At 38.9% G+C, this 18,425-nt stretch overlaps 1 protein-coding gene across 1 annotated transcript; it reads right to left on the bottom strand.

Moving 5' to 3' along the window:
• Positions 1–1,836: 1,836 nt before the first annotated feature.
• On the bottom strand, positions 1,837–2,989 carry LOC130905821 (ADP-ribosylation factor-like protein 8A). Its single transcript, XM_057819533.1, has 2 exons — positions 2,629–2,989; positions 1,837–2,216 (listed from the first exon to the last, which is right to left on the bottom strand). Exons 1-2 carry the CDS (start codon positions 2,749–2,751, stop codon positions 2,004–2,006), a joined length of 336 nt encoding a protein of 111 aa, XP_057675516.1. The 5' UTR covers positions 2,752–2,989; the 3' UTR covers positions 1,837–2,003.
• Between the last annotated feature and the right edge of the window lie 15,436 nt (positions 2,990–18,425).

Here is an 18,425-nt window from a genome sequence, read left to right as displayed (position 1 = left end):
GTCTGTAATTCTGCTCTCGTGTGCTCTCACCTCCAGATAGGGTTTTGCTGTTTAAAAAAACTTTTTTTCTTTTTTTTTTTTTAAATGCCCTCCTGTTCAAAATTTTTCTTCCCCCAGAAAATTGATTTTAAGCTTTCCAATGATGGATCACACATGCATATCGGACAATTTTTAAAGTTGGCCAAAGTGAGGGTTTCAGAGCGGAACTTCAAGTCACCTGAGTGTTTTCCGCCATATATAACTGAACTCATTACAAAATGCAAACAAGGTTGCTTAAAAGTTGGTGGGGACAATTTCAGCATCCTGAAAAATGGTAGTGTTATGTCCCTACCGTTCCTTATACAAACCTACGCCCTTGGTGTGAAGGCCCAATGGAGTAGCTAATGAAGAATCACGTTAACAGTTTTTGTGTTAATTTTGTATTATACTAAAAGATGAACGGTAAAACATATAGAAAATTGATGTTAATTTTTGGCTAAGCTCAACAAACTTATTCACTCATCTACTGATGTTTTATTAACTAGGGCAAATTCTCTGTTAGACTTTGTTGAGAAAGCTCCAAATAATGCTTGGACATATTTTCATTCGATTATATAACCTCTTGTCATAGGCAGAGTTTCACAACATGTTATGACCCCGAAACGCAGTGTCAGCAAAAAAAAAATCATCATTCTCGTGGAGAATTCCAAATCAGGCTTCTTAGGCTATACTTTTGGCCAAGATCGTTATCAATTGAATATGGTACGCCTACCGGAGTCGTGCCAATGTAGTTACCCCAGTCAAAAATTGTATAGCCTGGGCAGAGCCACTGCGCTGCACTGATTTGCCTGATTTCCGTGTTTTGGTGATGTAGTTATCTACGGGGTTTTAAAACATGGCACATTCATTGATTTTTTTTTTTTTTTCCTGTCGTATAACATAACATACCTACTGAATGTAAAAAAAGGTTTCACTGTTTTACTCGTAGGATGACCTATAAGTGTTATTACTGTAATTCAAATCCTGATTGGAGTTTCTCCAGTTTAAAAATGTCGATGTCCAAAATATACTGTATAACTGTGGTTCTTTTATGGCTTCAATTAATTGTTTAAGTCGACATAACTCATAACTAATGTGTGTCTGTGCGCTCCTGCGGCCAGGGGACACAATTTTTGACAGGGGGTAACTACATTTGCAAAACACCAGTGGTGGCTCTGTTGTACAATTAGCGTCTTTAGAGGGACAAATTGAAACCAACGCTCACCATCTTGACGGTGGTCTCTAGCGTTTCATTGTCCACGTTTTCAATTCTTGGTTCTAGCTCAGTAGTTATTGTCGCTTTTGAAAGCTTTGGTATGAAAAAAATTTAAGTATATCCATCTTGCCTCTTTGGTCCTCGTGTGGTTATGGCTAAGAAAAGCAAATGACGGTCTAAGGTGCTGGTCATATGATCTGTTCGAAAAATAATTTTGACCCATTATAAAAATATCTTTTTTTGTTCATTTAATTCATTTTTGTTGTGTGTTTCATTGCTTTACAACTTTTATAGACAACATTTTCCCGAAAAATTCCTAATTTTAAAATCATATACTGTATAGGAAAGTTAATTACATGCAATGACACTTTTCGGCCACCCCCCTGAAAATCCGCGTATGCCTCTTGAGAATCATAAATAATCTGTATCTTTCGAATGCTAGGGTTTCTCATTGCACCGTGTTTAGATAAACAAACCAACACTCACACTTGGGAAATTTATGGATGGATGGGTAGTAGGAAGATCTACTGAACCACAACCTGAAGTGTCTTCTCGGATCGGTGACTGCTTAGGAAAGCCTCTTTGGGAATGCATACCTGTTAAGTTGTAGAAATTGCAAATAGGGAGATTTCTGTTTGCCAACCCCGATGACGCGCGCGCGCGCGACAATCGCTAAAACAAAATACAACCATTTTTTTTCAAGTTCATTTTGGTCACAACACTTGTGTAAAAATTAACTACACTGTCAAAGAACCTCTTTTTGGTGGCATCAGAGATAGTCTTCAACTTGCTCCATGTATTGTCTGGCATCATGTGATACTGCTATGTTGCCTGTGTCATGCCAGTTCTCCTTGTTCCTGTAATCAACATCTAGGATATCCTCAGCTTTCCTGATCACATCGATTTGCACAAATTTGGACATCAGCTTCCTCAGCAGCCTCTTCATCTCATCAACCATCACTCCAATTAGGGTTTCGTCAGACTAAATCAGCAACATTAAAAACATTAATTACATCATTTAGAAAATTAATCATATTTGTTTTTAAAAGTATCTTTGTCATGGCAGTTTTTTAATTGAATTGTAACCTAGAATTGAAACTATATTTTTTGTTTCAGCACAGTAATAATGATATAATGTAATAAAGTGTATAGTATACACTTTAGCTTTAGCATAATAGCGAATCTAAATGATTAAACTTCAAGTAAGTAACGATATGCTTTCTCACTTAAATTCATATATTGTGGGGGTAGGACCGCAGTGGTTTAATATTCCATGATGTTTGATCCACGAAAACACAGAGTAAAGCAGCGACTTTTCCTCATCGTTCTCCCATCATTAGCTCTAATGCTATTAGCATTACGCTAGTTAGCTATCGCTGGCAGGTAAGACTTACGGCAATTACGTTGACGAACGTCGTTTTTCCCGAATACTGGAGGCCGACCAGGGTCAGCTCCATCTCTTCCTTCCAAAATAAAGACTTGAACCAGTCTAAAAGCCGGTTTATTAGTGCCAGCATCTTGGAAAGTCGGTGGTGCTTCGCCTCTTCCCTCCCTGTCAGATGATTGGTTGGGCTTTTCCAGCTCTGAAGGGGAGTGAGGGCAGGGAAGTCGGAGACGGCCAGGCTATTCGTTGTTGGTCACTTTCCGAATCGGGCCGAATGGTATCGTTACAAAACGGTGACAAACAAAAACGTTAAAAAAAAAAAAAAAATTGACATTTTTGGAAAATCGGGAGATTTGGCTTTCTAATCGTGAGGCGTGAGCATTGGGGTCAAAATCGGGAGTCTCCCGACCAAATCGTGAAACTTAACAGGTCTGGGAATGCTTCTTGTGCTTGTTGGAGTATGAGGAACTGTCAGTCAAAGCTTTGTCCATCCCACTGAACACTCAGTTTGACACTGAACTCATGTTCGATTTGAGGCCCACCTTATTGGTTCTTTGTTAGCGTTTGCATTCCTTTGTCTCCATCTCATCAATGACCTTCAGTATGTAAAATCAGATTGCACAACGGAGTGGAAAATATTTGGAAAATATTCAGCCTATCAGAGGTGTGATGTAGGGAGGACACTGATAGACATTTGACGGCGATTGATGATTACAAACAAGGACATACACTGCTGGCAAAAAGTATTGGCACCCTTGAAATTCTGTCATATAACGCTCAATTTCTCCCAGAAAATGATTGCAGTTACAAATTCTTTGGTAGTAATATCTTCATTTATTTTGCTTGCGATGAAAAAACACAAAAGACAATATGGGAAAAAAATTAAATCATCATCATTTTACACAAAACTCCAAAAATGGGCCGGACAAAAGTATTGGCACCCTCAGCTTAATACTTGGTAGCACAACCTTTAGACGAAATAACAGCGAACAACCGCTTTCGGCATCTATCACTGAGTTCCTTAGAATGCTCTGCTGGAATTTTAGACCATTCTTCTTTGGCCAACTGCTGCAGGTCTCTGAGATTTGAAGGGTGCCCTCTCGAAACTGCCACTTTCAGATCTCTCCACAGGTGTTCTATAGGATTCAGGTCTGGACTCATTGCTGGCCACTTTAGAAGTCTCCAGTGCTTTCTCTCAAACCATTTTCTAGTGCTTTTTGAAGTGTGTTTTGGGTTATTGTCCTGCTGGAAGACCCATGACCTCTGAGGGAGAGCCAGCTTTCTCTCACTGGGCCCTACATTATGCTGCAAAATTTGTTAGTAGTCTTCAGACTTCATAATGACATGCACATGGTCAATCAGTCCAGTGCCATAGGTAGCAAAGCTACCCCAAAACATCAAGGGAGCCTCCGCCATGTTTGACTATGGGACAGTGTTTTTTTGAAGGCCTCGTTTTTTTCCCTGTAAACTCTATGTTGATGCCTTTTTCCAACAAGCTCTACTTTTGTCTCATCTGACCAGAGAATATTCTTTCAACAACGTTTCTGGCCTTATCAAATAAGTTTTGGGAAACTCCAGCTTGCTTTTTTATGTCTCTGGGTCAGAAGTGGGGTCTTCCTGGGTATCCTACCATTGAGTCCCGTTTCATTCAGACGCCGACGGATAGTACGGGTTGACACTGTTGTACCCTCGGACTGCAGGACAGCTTGAACTTGTTTGGATGTTAGTCAAGGTTATTTATCTACCATCCACAGTCTTTTGTTGAAATCTTTCTTTAATTGCAGGGGTGCCAATACTTTTGACCAGCAGTGTACATCAAGGTACTGTAGTACTTTTTTTTTCACTTGCTTGGTTTATATTTATGGCCTAGAAGTGTTATTCATACACATTTATTGATTTTTTTTTTCTACCAAATTTATGGCTGTGTTCAGACTTGGCTATTTTTTTGCTGTTGCTACTTATTTTTTATTTTATTGTCAGTGACCTTCATTGAATAGCTGAGAACATACAGACCTCGCTCAACCATAAGACTGTGTGCGCATGTGTGTAGAGGCCAAGGGCATGTTTTTTCTTTTCCTTACTTTTGCGATACATGATTTTGTCGGTAAACACTGTACTCCAAACTTTGACAAATTAACTACATGGCTAAACAAAAAATAACACTGAAATTGAAAAATTATTTGGAAAGATGTGTGGTTTTTCTTGCCTCATTACCATAACAAGCAACATTTAGGACTCAATGACTGAAACATGGAATTTCCCTCAAGAGATTCTAATCAAGTAAATTTTTGTGGTTACTTAAACAGTGGCGGAAATTGATGCGCACTTGTTCTTGCAACTTGGTGCGCAGCATGTGCAAATGGATTTAATCAGACTAGATTAGCACACTATAAAGAAACTGTGTGCAAAGTGGATGACGTTCTGGGAGAGATGCAATCAGGGGCCTGCTTATTTGTAGTCAAAGTCAAGTAGTTGAAAATACGCCGACACATCATTGACACGTGACACAAATCAAAGAGCCCGTCCAGTCTAGCAGGCTGCAACTCATCTCCGGATTAAAGGCTTAAGGGATCATAGGTTGTGTGTTTGCACTTGATAGCATGTTTTTGACTACGTGTGCTCCAAACCCTGCTCTACGCCAATGCTTGCACTCTTCAGATCTGACTATCACCTCGGTATTTCATTGTCAAAGAACAGATAAGGGCAGGCAGTCGGCACATTTGTTGACTCCCCTCTTCTGCTTGTGTTATTCTGTTTGCCACTGCTTCCGTAGCCAATGAGGCCACACTGGCACTGCATACAGTATCTATTATAAAAGCATGCACATGTGCAGCTGTTTTCTACCTGAGAATAACAATGATTGCCAAATATAACTTTTAAAATTTCAAGTATGATGCTCAACCTCATAATAATTAGGACACGTTTCTGTAAGATTGTATTTGTAAATCCTATTCTTTGACACATTTGAATCTCAAGAAATCATGGGTATCACAAATAACGAAACTGTCAGGGAAATTCAACCCTGAACTCCAAGACAACTGTTACCTCGATAGCTCGATTAGAGAAATGAATACGACCCCAACCAAGGATTGCTTTTCTTCAAAGGCTTTATGAACAAGAGCTCTCGGGTACAAAATGATGTGACCCAGCCAGGAGCTGTGATCACCCAGAAAGTACGAAGAAGTACAATAGAGGCTGGACATTTATACTGTTGAAAGGGCGGTGCCGAAGCCCACCGTGAAACGAAACTTACTAAGAAACGAAACTCATCATCTCACAAACCTGGGTATTTTTCCATACAAAAACATCTTAGAGCTGAGACCTTGAACACCAGTCCCGGCTAGAACGATGATAAAAAACCACAGTCCTCCCTTGTATTCATTCAGGGCATACTGAAAAACATAGGAACATAACAGTCCATATTTGGGAATATGGTGATACAGTCTACAGTGGTCAAGGCCATGAGAAGGCACACTCAAGCAGATTAATATAACATTGACACTCAATGCTACAATGTTCTCATGCAAGCATAACAAAAGCATACAAAATATAATGTATTATGGTTGTGTTTTAAGCATGAATAAAATTCTCTCACAGAAACTACCGTAAATCTTCCACAAGTTGCAGCTCTTTTTGCATCAGCTTCCCATAAACAATAATCAAGCCAATGCTCACTTATTTTAAATGTTTATTGCCCATCTTCTGCATCTGAACAACAAGATTAAAGCCCAATAAGTCTGACTAAATATTCATTTTTTTCCTTAAGAAGCCATCGCTGATAAGTTTTTCTCAATTGCCTTGGTAAGTTTCTCAGATCGGAATTGAAATTCTCAAAAGTTTGTGCATTTCTCAAAACACGTCGCACGATTAGCAAAACAACATGGATTACCTGCAAAGGCAACTTTTTTGTGCAAAATTCTTAGTCTTTTGCTCAATGAACATGTCAGTGCCGTCAGAAAGACAAATCCTTGTTTCATTGTGTGCAGACAAGACAGTCAAATTGCTTTGTCATGCTCTCAATATAACAGTAACTCTAGTGGAAGGCGCTTATGGCTTACGCAAGTTTTGATGAAAATTGCAAGTTACACCTTTGTTTGTGGGAGATTGATTGCATGGGACTGGACAAGATTCAGGGGCAGTTTACATGGTGACTCTGCGACACCAAGACGCAATGATTGTGTTGCGGAATGGCCTCGCCTTCATATGGTGTCGGCGAAAACGGAAGGCGACGACTCAAAGCACTGAATCCTGGCTCCTAAGTGGAAGGATTCGATTGCGGGTGTTTGGGGGGGCTTGCTCCGCATCCAGATCAATGGAAAGCTACCGCGCTGATAGGTTGCACAGGACAGCAATTGGGCGTGCACCACGTTGGTACTAAACATTAAAAACAGCAAATATGGCGGAATGTCGGCTTTAATTTACTTTTTTTCATAATATTTTTAATTCAAATATGTTGAATGTTTCCTATTGTGCCTTTTGGAGCAAAAGAAAAATGCCATTGCTTGGAGTGGGTGGGTATGTTGTCTTCCGGGCTGAGGAGGTTGTTTGGGTCAATGTGCATCATTGGCTGTCACCTAATAAATCTGCACTGCCACCTAGGGTCTGCATGAATACTACATTTTCATGTGGAATTGCAACATCGTTCGAATGGAGACTGAACCATATACAGAGGTACCTCGACATACGATCACTTCGACACACGATCTTTTCGACATGCGACGTAAATTTTGACTCGCCATTTGTTTCTACATCCGACTACATGCTCGAAATACGACATGACAGCACCGCGGACAAAGGCACGGCGGATTTTCTTGTGAGAGAAATCAACACAGGTTTCAAAAAAGGTTGGTACAGGTGGTGAAACAAGGAAAAAGGTGACACCAATGAAATGATATTGCAAATTATAGAAAAATAGGAGCGTGAATACAATACAATATCGGTATCGGATCGGAAGTGCAAAAACCTGGATCGGGACATCCCTATTTAAAACAATGTAATTTTAAACAATGTATGCAATTAATTTTTTTTTTTTTTTTTTTTTAATAATAAAACCTTTTATTAATTATAAAGTCAATCTTAAATAACAATGTCTTTCAAGCCATCTTCCAATTGTAAGAGAGTCTCTTAAAGCCCGCAGCGAAGTCTCTGCCTCACTGGGTATTTAATCACATTTCACATTCTGGGAATATCATGTCATTGAATGACTTTCCTTATATTTCGTTAGAGAGGGAGAGGGATCCTGTCTTACCTTTGCCATTACCCACTCATACATTAGTCTTACAGGGAGTTTGACCCCAATTACCTAAAAATGTCTGCTGGGGCAGGTCCACTGGCGCATTTGAATAGGAAAAGAGCAACATCAAGATGGTAGAAAGGCCATTTCATTAAAAAAAAAATGCAATTTTGACTTTTTTTCCTTCTTTTTTGTTTCCACTTACTCTTTGACACCCAACATATCTGGTCCCGTGTCGTATTTGGCAGTACAATTAAGAAAAAAAAACCCAGCTGTGCCCCACTCCGCACTCTGTAGTCACTTCTGGTATCCCCTCCACCTTGTCCAGTTACTGGTAACTACCTATAGCATTACATAATCAAATCAGTGGACTCATAAATCAAACACTTCCTTCTCCTTTGGGATGGCTTGTCTAAAAGATAATAGTTGCTAATGAAAGGATGTGGATGCTAAACATTTTTTAACACATTTCATGCAGTGCTACTTTCTGACCGTATTATACCTGCGTATGTGCAGCGCCAAGGTAAGTAGCTGTGTGTGTATGTGTGTGTGTGTGTGGAATGCATGGTGTTCAGGCCCATTAACCAAATTAATTCTAGAGATTGGAGGAATGGAAAAGGATAGATGAGTAAGTCAAACAAAGTAATAGTGGGGTTAATGCTGGCCAAAAACACCCCTTCAAATTAAAGTAAATTGCCAGGAGAAGCTAGCTAGCCAAGTTTATAAATTGGATAAAATTGTATATAAATCAAAGAGAAACATAATACGGTCACTAGCACACCTGTGTGCTCAGTCCTGTCCTCTCTGCCGCCATGTTCCCACTTCTGTTGTCATCTCTATGACAATGATGCGCTGATTGGCTGAGAGAGCCTGCATGCTGCTAGCTAGCTAGAGTGGCAGTGACCGCAGCAGTGTGAAACACAAGTTGCACCCGGCACTTTGCAAACGGTTTGTGCCCATGCCACCAGTAGAAGACCGAATCTAACAAAACGGCATGCTCAAAGTTAACCAAGAGAAGAAAAGTGGACAATGAAAATCGCCGTTTCAATGAGGAATGGACTGACAAATATGCATCCATTTTACCAACTGCAAGTACCAAACCTATATGCTTAATATGCTTCTAGACAGTTGCTCTGATAAAAAGTGAAAATGTTAAAAAGCACAGCTCGTTTGAAGAGGTTTCCTCCTAAATGAGAATTGAGATGGCAAGAAATTAACAGATTGAAGCAGTCATATCAAGAGTCAAGGAAGGTTATTGTTAAATCTATGACACAACAACAAATTGCAACGGAGTACTCACTCAGAGTGTCGCAGGTGTTGGCCAAACATAAGAAGCCATTCTCTGATGGAGAAATAATAAAAGAGTGTATGACTAAAGAGATGGCAGCAATGTTTGAAGGAAAAGAAAAGGAGGAAACGACAACAAAAATCAAACAAAGCTCACTCTGATTCATCAACCACAAGACGCACTAATGTAATGGCTGATGATGTGAGTAAACAGCTTTGTGACCCCTAAATGCAATTTCTCTCATTGAGCAGTGTTTTACTATTAAAGTTACTGTCAATAATTATTATGTTTGCACCTTAATGACAGAGCTTGTCATTTATGTTCTGTACATGTGAACATGTACTGTACTGTATTTCTTAATTTACTTTTATTTAATCAGAATGTGCATTTTTGTGTATTTTTGTTTGGTCAAAAGAAAACCACCTTTACCATCTTCGACCTGCCTTGCACTTGACCAACATTAATATATGGACCCATGCTTGTATGAAAAAAATACCTTTAAAAAGTATTTGAGGACCCCTGCATTAGAGGCTGTGTCTTTCAGTAGTAATCACCCATTAACACTTTAAAATGCTATTTTGTCCGATTTTGCATGCCTTCGATGTTGCCTTTATATTTCAAGAAAATATTTTCCCTTTTTTCAGGACCCCATAAACTTCATGTCCAAACAGTTGTTTTCTTCACTGACCAATTATCACCAACAAGGAAGGAATTGTAGAACACCGGTAGTGTTCGTCTAGTAACAGTGACAATCTATGTCATCACCCCGAGCGTTCATTGCGCATATAAAATATAGCGCCCTCTGTAGGTCAAAACATATACCGGTACTAAATATTATAAAGTAGCGCCATTGATTTAGAAATATGTGTTTCTAATAACATATTTTAATAAAAGAGAACAATTGTGGCTTATTAGAGCCTACAAGTTCGAGGTTCCCTTTAAACTAGGGCTGTCAAAATTATCGCGTTAACGGGCAGTAATTAATTTTTTAAAAATTAATCACATTAAAATATTTGACACATTTAACACACATGCCCCGCTCAAACAGATTAAAATGACAGCACAGTGTAATGTTTACGTGTTACTTGTGTTTTTTTGTTTTGTCTCCCTCTGCTGGTGCTTAGGTGCGACTGATTTTGTCGGTTTCAGCACCATGAGCATTGTGTAATTATTGACATCAACAATGGCGAGCTACTAGTTTATTTTTTGATTGAAAATTTTACAAATTTTGTTAAAACGAAAACATTAAGAGGGGTTTTAATATAAAATTTCTATAACTTGTACTAACATTTATCATATAAGAACTACAAGTCTTTCTGTCCATGGATCGCTTTAACAGAATGTTAATAATGTTAATGCCATCTTGTTGATTTATTGTTTTAATAAACAAATACAATACTTATGTACCGTATGTTGAATGTATATATCAGTCTTGTCTTATCTTTCCATTCCAACAATAATTTACAGAAAAATATGGCATATTTTATAGATGGTTTGAATTGCGATTAATTATGATTAATTGATTTTTAAACTGTAATTTACTCAATTAAAAATTTTAATCATTTGACAGCCCCACTTTAAAGTAAAGTTTTGTGTCATGTCTTTATTAGCTTTTTTTTTTTTTTTTCAACACAATAAAACAACTGAGTGAACATCCACCAGGACTGTTAATGCTAGGGTTGTTCCGATCATGGTTTTTTTTTTTGCTCCCGATCGTTTTAGTTTTAGTATCTGCCGATCCCGATATTTCCCGATCCGATTGCTTTTTTTTTTTTTTTTTGCTCCCGATTCAATTCCAATCATTTCCGATAATTTTTCCGGATCATATACATTTTGGCAATGCATTAAGAAATAAATGAATAAAACTCGGACGAATAATATACATTCAACATACAGTACATAAGTACTGTATTTGTTTATTATAACAATAAATCGTCAAGATGGCATTTACGTTATTAACATTCTTTCTGTGAGAGGGCTCCACGGATAGAAAGACTTGTAATTCTTAAAGGATAAATGTGACTTTGTCTATTTTGACTAAATATTGCCATCTAGTGTATTTGTTGAGCTTTTACTAAATGTTACTGTAGCCATTTAACTGTTCTGCCCAAATGCATGATGGGAAGTGCAACCATGACAGTGCGTAGTGGTACCAATTGATATATCTTTTCTGCGTTGGGAAATAACATAGGGTGTTAAGAAAAAGATCAACTACTACCTTTCTTCCCCACATTGCATCCCAAGATATTTCTAATCAGTGGGAGAGGGATTTTTAGGCTTTAGCCAATTAAAAAAAGGCTCCACAGGCTGCCAAATTTCACTCTACTCATTTAACGCTGCCTATTAGCTCTATATATTGGTAAAATGCGCCATTATAGATTGAACGTGACAATGCGTGAGTGGGTCGTGCAGCGCATGCATTAATTGCGTTAAATATTTTAACGTGATAAATTAAAAAAAAAAAAAAAAATTACCGCCGTTAACGCGATAAATTTGATAACCCTACCTTAAGCCTAAACTAAACACTCTGGAAGAGTGTAACATATTATGTATGTAACGTTAAATACAATGAGGAAACAATTTAATTAAAAAATATATATATATTAAAAAAAGGCATGTCCGATATTTTTTTGCCGATTCGGATACTTTGAAAATGATGTGATCGGACCCGATCGATCGGCTTTTTGCTAGGTGTTGTATTTGTCCTTATACACATAAATTGGGGCAGCAGGGTTTTTTTGCGCCGTGGAATGTTAACTACTTTTTTAGAATCACGGCATCTTGCCACGTTACTATTGCCTGAAGACCAGACCAGGGTGTCCTCTCGCCCAAGTCAGCATGTGAGCTGCAGTTTATCCCGACTATCTTTATAAGGACAGAAACTATGGAAAATGGCTGCACGGATCGATGGACAGTATCTTGTCTTTGCCTGCACTTTGGTGAGATAAAAATGGGTAGAAGGGACTACTTACAGGTAGATGACAGAGGAAGATTAAAAAGGGAGGCAGACAAATGAGGGGGGTACGGATATGGATCTTCTTATGCAGGATAATAGCCCTCCTCCTAGCCATTGCTCACTGAAGGGCACATAAGTGTCTGTGCCCAAATGTACCGCGCAGTCCAGACGGCTCAGGCAATTTCATGGAGCTAAAGAAGACAATGATAATCCAGTTAAATTGAAAAATGGGAATGCCTATGGATCCATGTTCATCCTTTAATTAATCCTTACTTATATTGGGTGCACTCAGATCCTTTACACAATTAGGATTGACTGGAAGTAATACTTGTCCGGGGAATGCGCCTCGATGGCTTCTTTGGATAGTCACATTTATTTTGAGCATTGCTGTATACGTTGCAGTGCGCTCCAGTGGCGCATCTCCACGAATAAATCAGCACTTTTGTCAGAGCTTTGGTTTTAATGGAACACTTTGAAGGAATGTAGTCTGATAAAAAAAAGCACCTGAACTTGGATTAAATTAAGAGGTGACTTGATAAAACTGAACCATCATAAAATATATCAATGGAGAAATAGAAATCCTAAGCAATATTTTTCACTTGCTTTTGCTCTTAGCCTTGCACGCAAGCTCTGTGAGTGAAGCGTATAATGGACATTCTGCTCATGGTTCAGCGTTTTGAGAAAATGTGCTTGTATGAGTGTTTGCTCCTCGTTGTGAGATATAAAGATCAATACCACTCAAGTTAAAGTAAGATTAGATGAACTGGCCTTCAGAACTGGAAGTAGGCAGGAAATAATGTATTTTTACCCCCAGTCTGGTAGTATGTATGTAAGATTTAATGACTTTTCTTGTGTCTTTAATATGTCTTAATCCATTTTACATTGTACGAAGATTAGATGTGCTGGGGGTTTCCCCACTCGCATCTGCTGCAGCCCCCTGCCCCCCCATCTCACTGCTCCCACCACTGACTTTCTAACCCGGGGGTTGGCAACCCGTGTTTTAAAGTGTGTACGACACGAGAAAAAAAGTTTTAAATAGGATTATTATGTGAATTAGAATCATATTTTGAGACGATTTGACTATATACAACAATTTAGCAAAGCACAGATGACAAGAAATTAGTTTTTTAATCTGCTGGTTGGCCACGCCTACCATTATAGGGCTCTAGCGTCCCCAACAGGTGGATGACGTCAGCGGAGTCACGATTACATGTGATTTAGTATGCAGCCCATTGAGGGGGAATTATTCACAACAAGGAAAACACGTCAAAGAGAGCCGCAAAATGTCATTGTTTCAGTCTCTCTACTCCAATATTTTTACAGAATATTCGTTTTATCCAAGTATTTTCCCCAATAGCTAAATAAATAGCTTGAGAAGGACCAGTCAGCCCGTTGAGAGGGAATTATTCAGAACGAGGAAAACGTGACGAAGGGAGCCACAAAATGTCATTGTTTCAGTATCTTTACTCCAATATTTATACAGGATATTATTTTTTTTATCCAAGTATTTTTCCCCAGTAGCTAAATAAATGGCCTGGTCATGACAAATAAGTATTGCGCTAAATAGAATATGAAAAAAATAAAAATCCATTTATTCAAGACGAGATGGCAAAATTACTCCATAAAGGTCAAAACTGTCGACTTCACCTTTACTGTCGCACCTCCCGAACGATATTTTATGCCACCTAAATCGGGCTTATGTCATTTCCCTTCCCCGGCTTCGGAGAATGTATACAAACCATGGGGCATGACAGCGAGCCGACATGCTAAGCCGAACCGAGTGATGTTTCAAAGTCTTCAAAGCGGAAAATCACACATAACTAGCCCGGATAATTTCACATGACGACTGGGTTGTCGATTTTCTTCGCCGATCGGCAAACCGCCCGGCAGAGAGCAATTTACAGCTAGTTCCTAGCTACTACGGACAGGGGAGCTTGCCGGGGAAGCAGCTGGACAATGATCGCTGCCAATCAATCACAATGACATGCCAATCAATGATCAAACGTAAGTAGTCCTTTATTTAAAGAAAGTTGGTAATGTTTACTTTGTAACCACTGTATTCACGGCTATTCTTAACTCAAAGTTGCAATTTCTGATCGGTCGGACAATTTGACAGAACACCGCGCACTTCAATGAAGAGGGGAATAAGCCGAGTATACTAGTAGTGCTCTCCCGGCGGGGGGGATGTGCGACAAGCTGCCGGTCGTCGGCCGAGGGGACAAGGAGCATATCACAAAATGCAAGCCACCTACATACTAAAATGATCCCAGTATTTGACATAATAAAAAACACGATGTTTACTCACTTCTTCATAAGTCCCATGGTCCCACAGTAGTAGGGCTTGTTTTGGCCAATATCCACCGGTGAATGGGAACCTTTTGGAACCCCAAAAAGGCGCACACACCTCTCACTCCTACAGCAAGATTTTTCTGCAGCCGTTTGCCTGGCGTGATGCAAAAAATAAAGGTATTAATCCGCAAAATCAGCTGAATCCTTAGTCCTCATACAACAGTAAGGCTGTTTAGTGAAGAGGACTCCTTCCTCCGTACACGTCACGGCGCCCACTTTCTCAACTCGAGACTGTTGCCGGAAGTCTCATTTTCATGGCGCGGGATTCCAAAAACTAAATAAATATAGTGATCGCTTCCACACACATCCAAGCGGTCCATTTCATTCGGGAGCATTAAATACCGCGTGTATTATGAAATAAACATGCTTTTTTGTGTCACAGGCACTTTAAGAGCCGCATGCTGCTCTTTAGCGCTTCCCTCGTGGCTCCCTGGAGCATTTTCGAAAATGTTTAAAAATGGGAAAAGATGGAGAAGTAAATATAATTTTTGTTTGTACGTCTGTAAACAGGGGTTTTCAGGGTAAAACGGACAAATTAAAAATAGTTTGGGGGCTTAATGCACCATGAATCTGCTATGGCAGCATATAGACATATTGTTCTATCAAACACAACAGTTCTTTTGGCTTAAAATACAGCAGCTTCTTTTAAAGAGGAGTGCAAGAGCAGAAACTGCTTTTTCAGTCTTGTCTGTGTTTTCCACCATATATAGACCCCACTCACGTGACGTCACAACCATGCCTCCGCACCATATTGTCCGTCAGCTCGTCGTGTTTACGCATTACTGCTACGTAAATTCCTCCTATTATGGCGTGTTTTTCTGCTTGTTAACATTAATAATGAAAATGGTGAAGGCGTGTGTGGCGGTTGGTTCCAGTAACAGAGAAGATAGACGGAGAGACTTGGAGTTCTACCATATTCCGAGAGACCCGGAGAGGAGAGCGAAATGGACTGCTGCAATTCGACGAGAAAACTGGGCACCAAACGATCACCACAGATTATGTAGTAGTCATTTTATATCTGGTAAGATGCATTTAATATATATTTAGAGGGTTTTGGGCTGACAACCACAATTAAGATCATTGCGAGGCTAATCGCTGACAACTTAGTTTCAAATTCAAGATGTTTATTTCTTCCGTCATCATTATTTTTTGAATAATATTTAGCTGTGTTTTAGCAATATTTAGCAAGTGAAAGAAGCTGGCCTCGTCTACGGATCATCAGTTAAACAGGGGTGTCCAAACTTTTTGAGAAGGGGGCCAGATTTGGTGTGGTAAAAATGTGGGCGGGCTACCTTGGCTGATTTACGTAGAACAATATATTTAAACATATTTTAGCAAGCGCTTCTGTGTGTCACATTTGCTTTATTTATTTATTTTTTTTAATTCATAATTTCAACATTCTCGCCTTTGTGGCGTTCTCTTTCGACACTCGGGCTCTTGCAAAATACTGCTGCTGTGAAATTAAACTAGCTTCAAGTTGCTATAATTTCTCACTGCGTATCTTCCCGGTAATGTTGTCGTACATGTCAGCGTGTCTTGTTTGGTAATATCGCGTCACATCGAACTCTTTAAAAACAGCGACTGTCTCTTTGCAAATGAGGCAGACACAGTTGTTGCATATTTTATTGAAGAAATAGTCCAATATCCACCTATCCTTGAAGCGTCGGCCATCGCAGTCACCTTTTTTTTTAATTGATTGTCGCCATTTTAGAAAATTGGAAGGGTCACACGGAGTTATGTTGCTTCGAGAGCTGCTCTTAAAGTTTTTCAAAGTTTCGTGAGAATAGGCTGAGTTTCTGTGGACAAGATAGTTGTAGATATCAGGGTAGCAGATGTCAGGCAGAGACGGCGAAGACAGCGGGTCGAAAAATATCGATTTAGGCATCAAATATGGATCTGGCGAATGGATAGACAGAAGCTTTTCCACATAACGCCTTTTATGCAACGCATCCAATGAGTTTACAGCGTCTGAAAGTACCGGGGCTTCCATGAATTGCACTATAAATTGCACGACAAATTGGAACCATTGAGAATACGGATAAACAATGACGGACAATATGGTGGCCGGATACAGCGACACGTCATTGTGTGACGTTGGTGAGTGGGGTCTATATACATATATATATATTCTTTTTTATTTATAATAAATATTTCATTATTTATTTTGAGAATGTGATGATCCCACACAGAAACAGAAACATTTACTGGCTCGGATACACACTGTGTCTCAACACTCATTTGGTCCAAAAGAAAAAAGGATTATGTCAATTTATGAGGAACAACAGCTCCTTCAAACAGAGGCTGTTCGGAGATTGCAGGCGGATTATGTTGCACTAAATCCAAGAGGTGGCATTTTGAAGGTCTGGCCCGCTGGAGGGCCGCGTTTATCTTTCCGATGACTTCTTGAGGGAGCATTGTGTTGTGCTGTGGCTGTCACGGGATATTTGGAGTGCCTTGGATTAAAATACCAACAAACATATCATAATAAATCTGTTAAATCCAAATAGTTCACAACATACACTGCACAACATTATTTACATTTTGCAGCACAATTAATGTAAACTGTACATTAATTTGGGTTAATCTACATATGAATAAAGGTATTAAAACTGTCTCTATTGTCTGCATTCTAGTGCTAAATGAAATATGAATATTCAAGCACATAAGTGAGTTTAATTCCTGATAACAGTCATGGTTGGCAGAGCACAAGAACGTTAAGATCTTTTGACAGCGTGGAGACTGGCACAAAGGCTGTAAATAGATTCCCATAACGCAAGCACCAAAGTTGCGGACACTAAATTACACATGGCAGCTCAAGTGCAATTTGTTAGGCACTCAGGGACGTTGAGGCATGAGGAGAAGGATTTCTGGCTTAAATGCAAAGCTCAACATTCAGAGAAAATGTCCCGGTACATGAATCACTAAGCATGGTACAACTATAAACATAATTCCCCCTTCCGGACAAAGTCAGCAAATTATCTGTTGACTTTTAAGATTATTAGAAAAGACTATCTTGTGGTTTGGCATGAGTTAATACAGTAGTCAATATATACCTTCTCCCCGGAAAAGGGGCAGTGTTTGCAAAGATTAAAGTCCTTGTGAAGTGAAGGGATATTACAGTATATATATGGTGGAAAACACAGACAAGACTGAAAAAGCAGTTTCTGCTCTTGCACTCCTCTTTAAAAGAAACTGTCAAAACAACTGTTGTGTTTTATAGAACGATATGTCTATGCTGCCATAGCAGATTCATGGCGCATTAAGCCCCAGAACTATTTTTAATTTGTCCATTTTACCCTGAAAACCCCCGTTTACAGATGTCACGCAACAGCTATTGTTTCAACAGCCATAAAACTAAGGTAATTAATTATATTTATTATTCAAAATGTCTGTCATTTTTAGCTTAGAATCATTAGTTGATGTCTAATAGTTCATTTGAAAAAAAAAAGACTTAAAGAAATTGTTCACTCACATATTTTATACTTTTAAACAAATGACGTCACAATGAAAAAAAAATGGCGTCTCTAACAAATTCACGGATATCTACCTCATAACTATCACTTAATTATATTTTTTTGTTACTGTCACATTTTATTGTTAGATATTGTATGTTATATAGTCGATATGTTAGATGATAAATAATCGATCCAAACAAAGAAAAATTGAAAAAAAAAAAAAAAAGTTTAAAGAGGTAAATATATGAAAAAGAAAATCTCAACCACTCCTTGATGTCTGCGATTTCTGAATCGCGACCCTTGTTATATTGCCATGTTTCACCCATAAAATCCCCCCAAAATCCAGGTGTGGCCATTCACAACTGTGTCTTGACACTCAGTGATATTTGCTATATGGAGTTTTTGGATCGAAACAAGGTAAGTACGCGATAATATCTCATTAAAGTTATGCCGTCTGTAATTCTGATCTCGCGTGCTCTCGCCTCCAGATAGGGTTTTGCTGTGTAAAAAAACATTTTTTTTTAAA

The sequence above is a fragment of the Corythoichthys intestinalis genome, chromosome 17, assembly GCF_030265065.1.
Source record: "Corythoichthys intestinalis isolate RoL2023-P3 chromosome 17, ASM3026506v1, whole genome shotgun sequence".
NCBI lineage: Eukaryota > Metazoa > Chordata > Actinopteri > Syngnathiformes > Syngnathidae > Corythoichthys > Corythoichthys intestinalis.
This window is presented reverse-complemented; position numbering and strand designations above follow the sequence as displayed.

Coding starts and splice junctions, on each gene's coding strand:
- LOC130905821 (XM_057819533.1), bottom strand. CDS start 2,751: ATGCTGGCACTAATAAACCGGCTTTTAGACTGGTTCAAGTCTTTATTT. Junction 2,217..2,628: donor CGTTCGTCAACGTAATTGCC/GTAAGTCTTACC, acceptor TTGCTGATTTAG/TCTGACGAAACCCTAATTGG.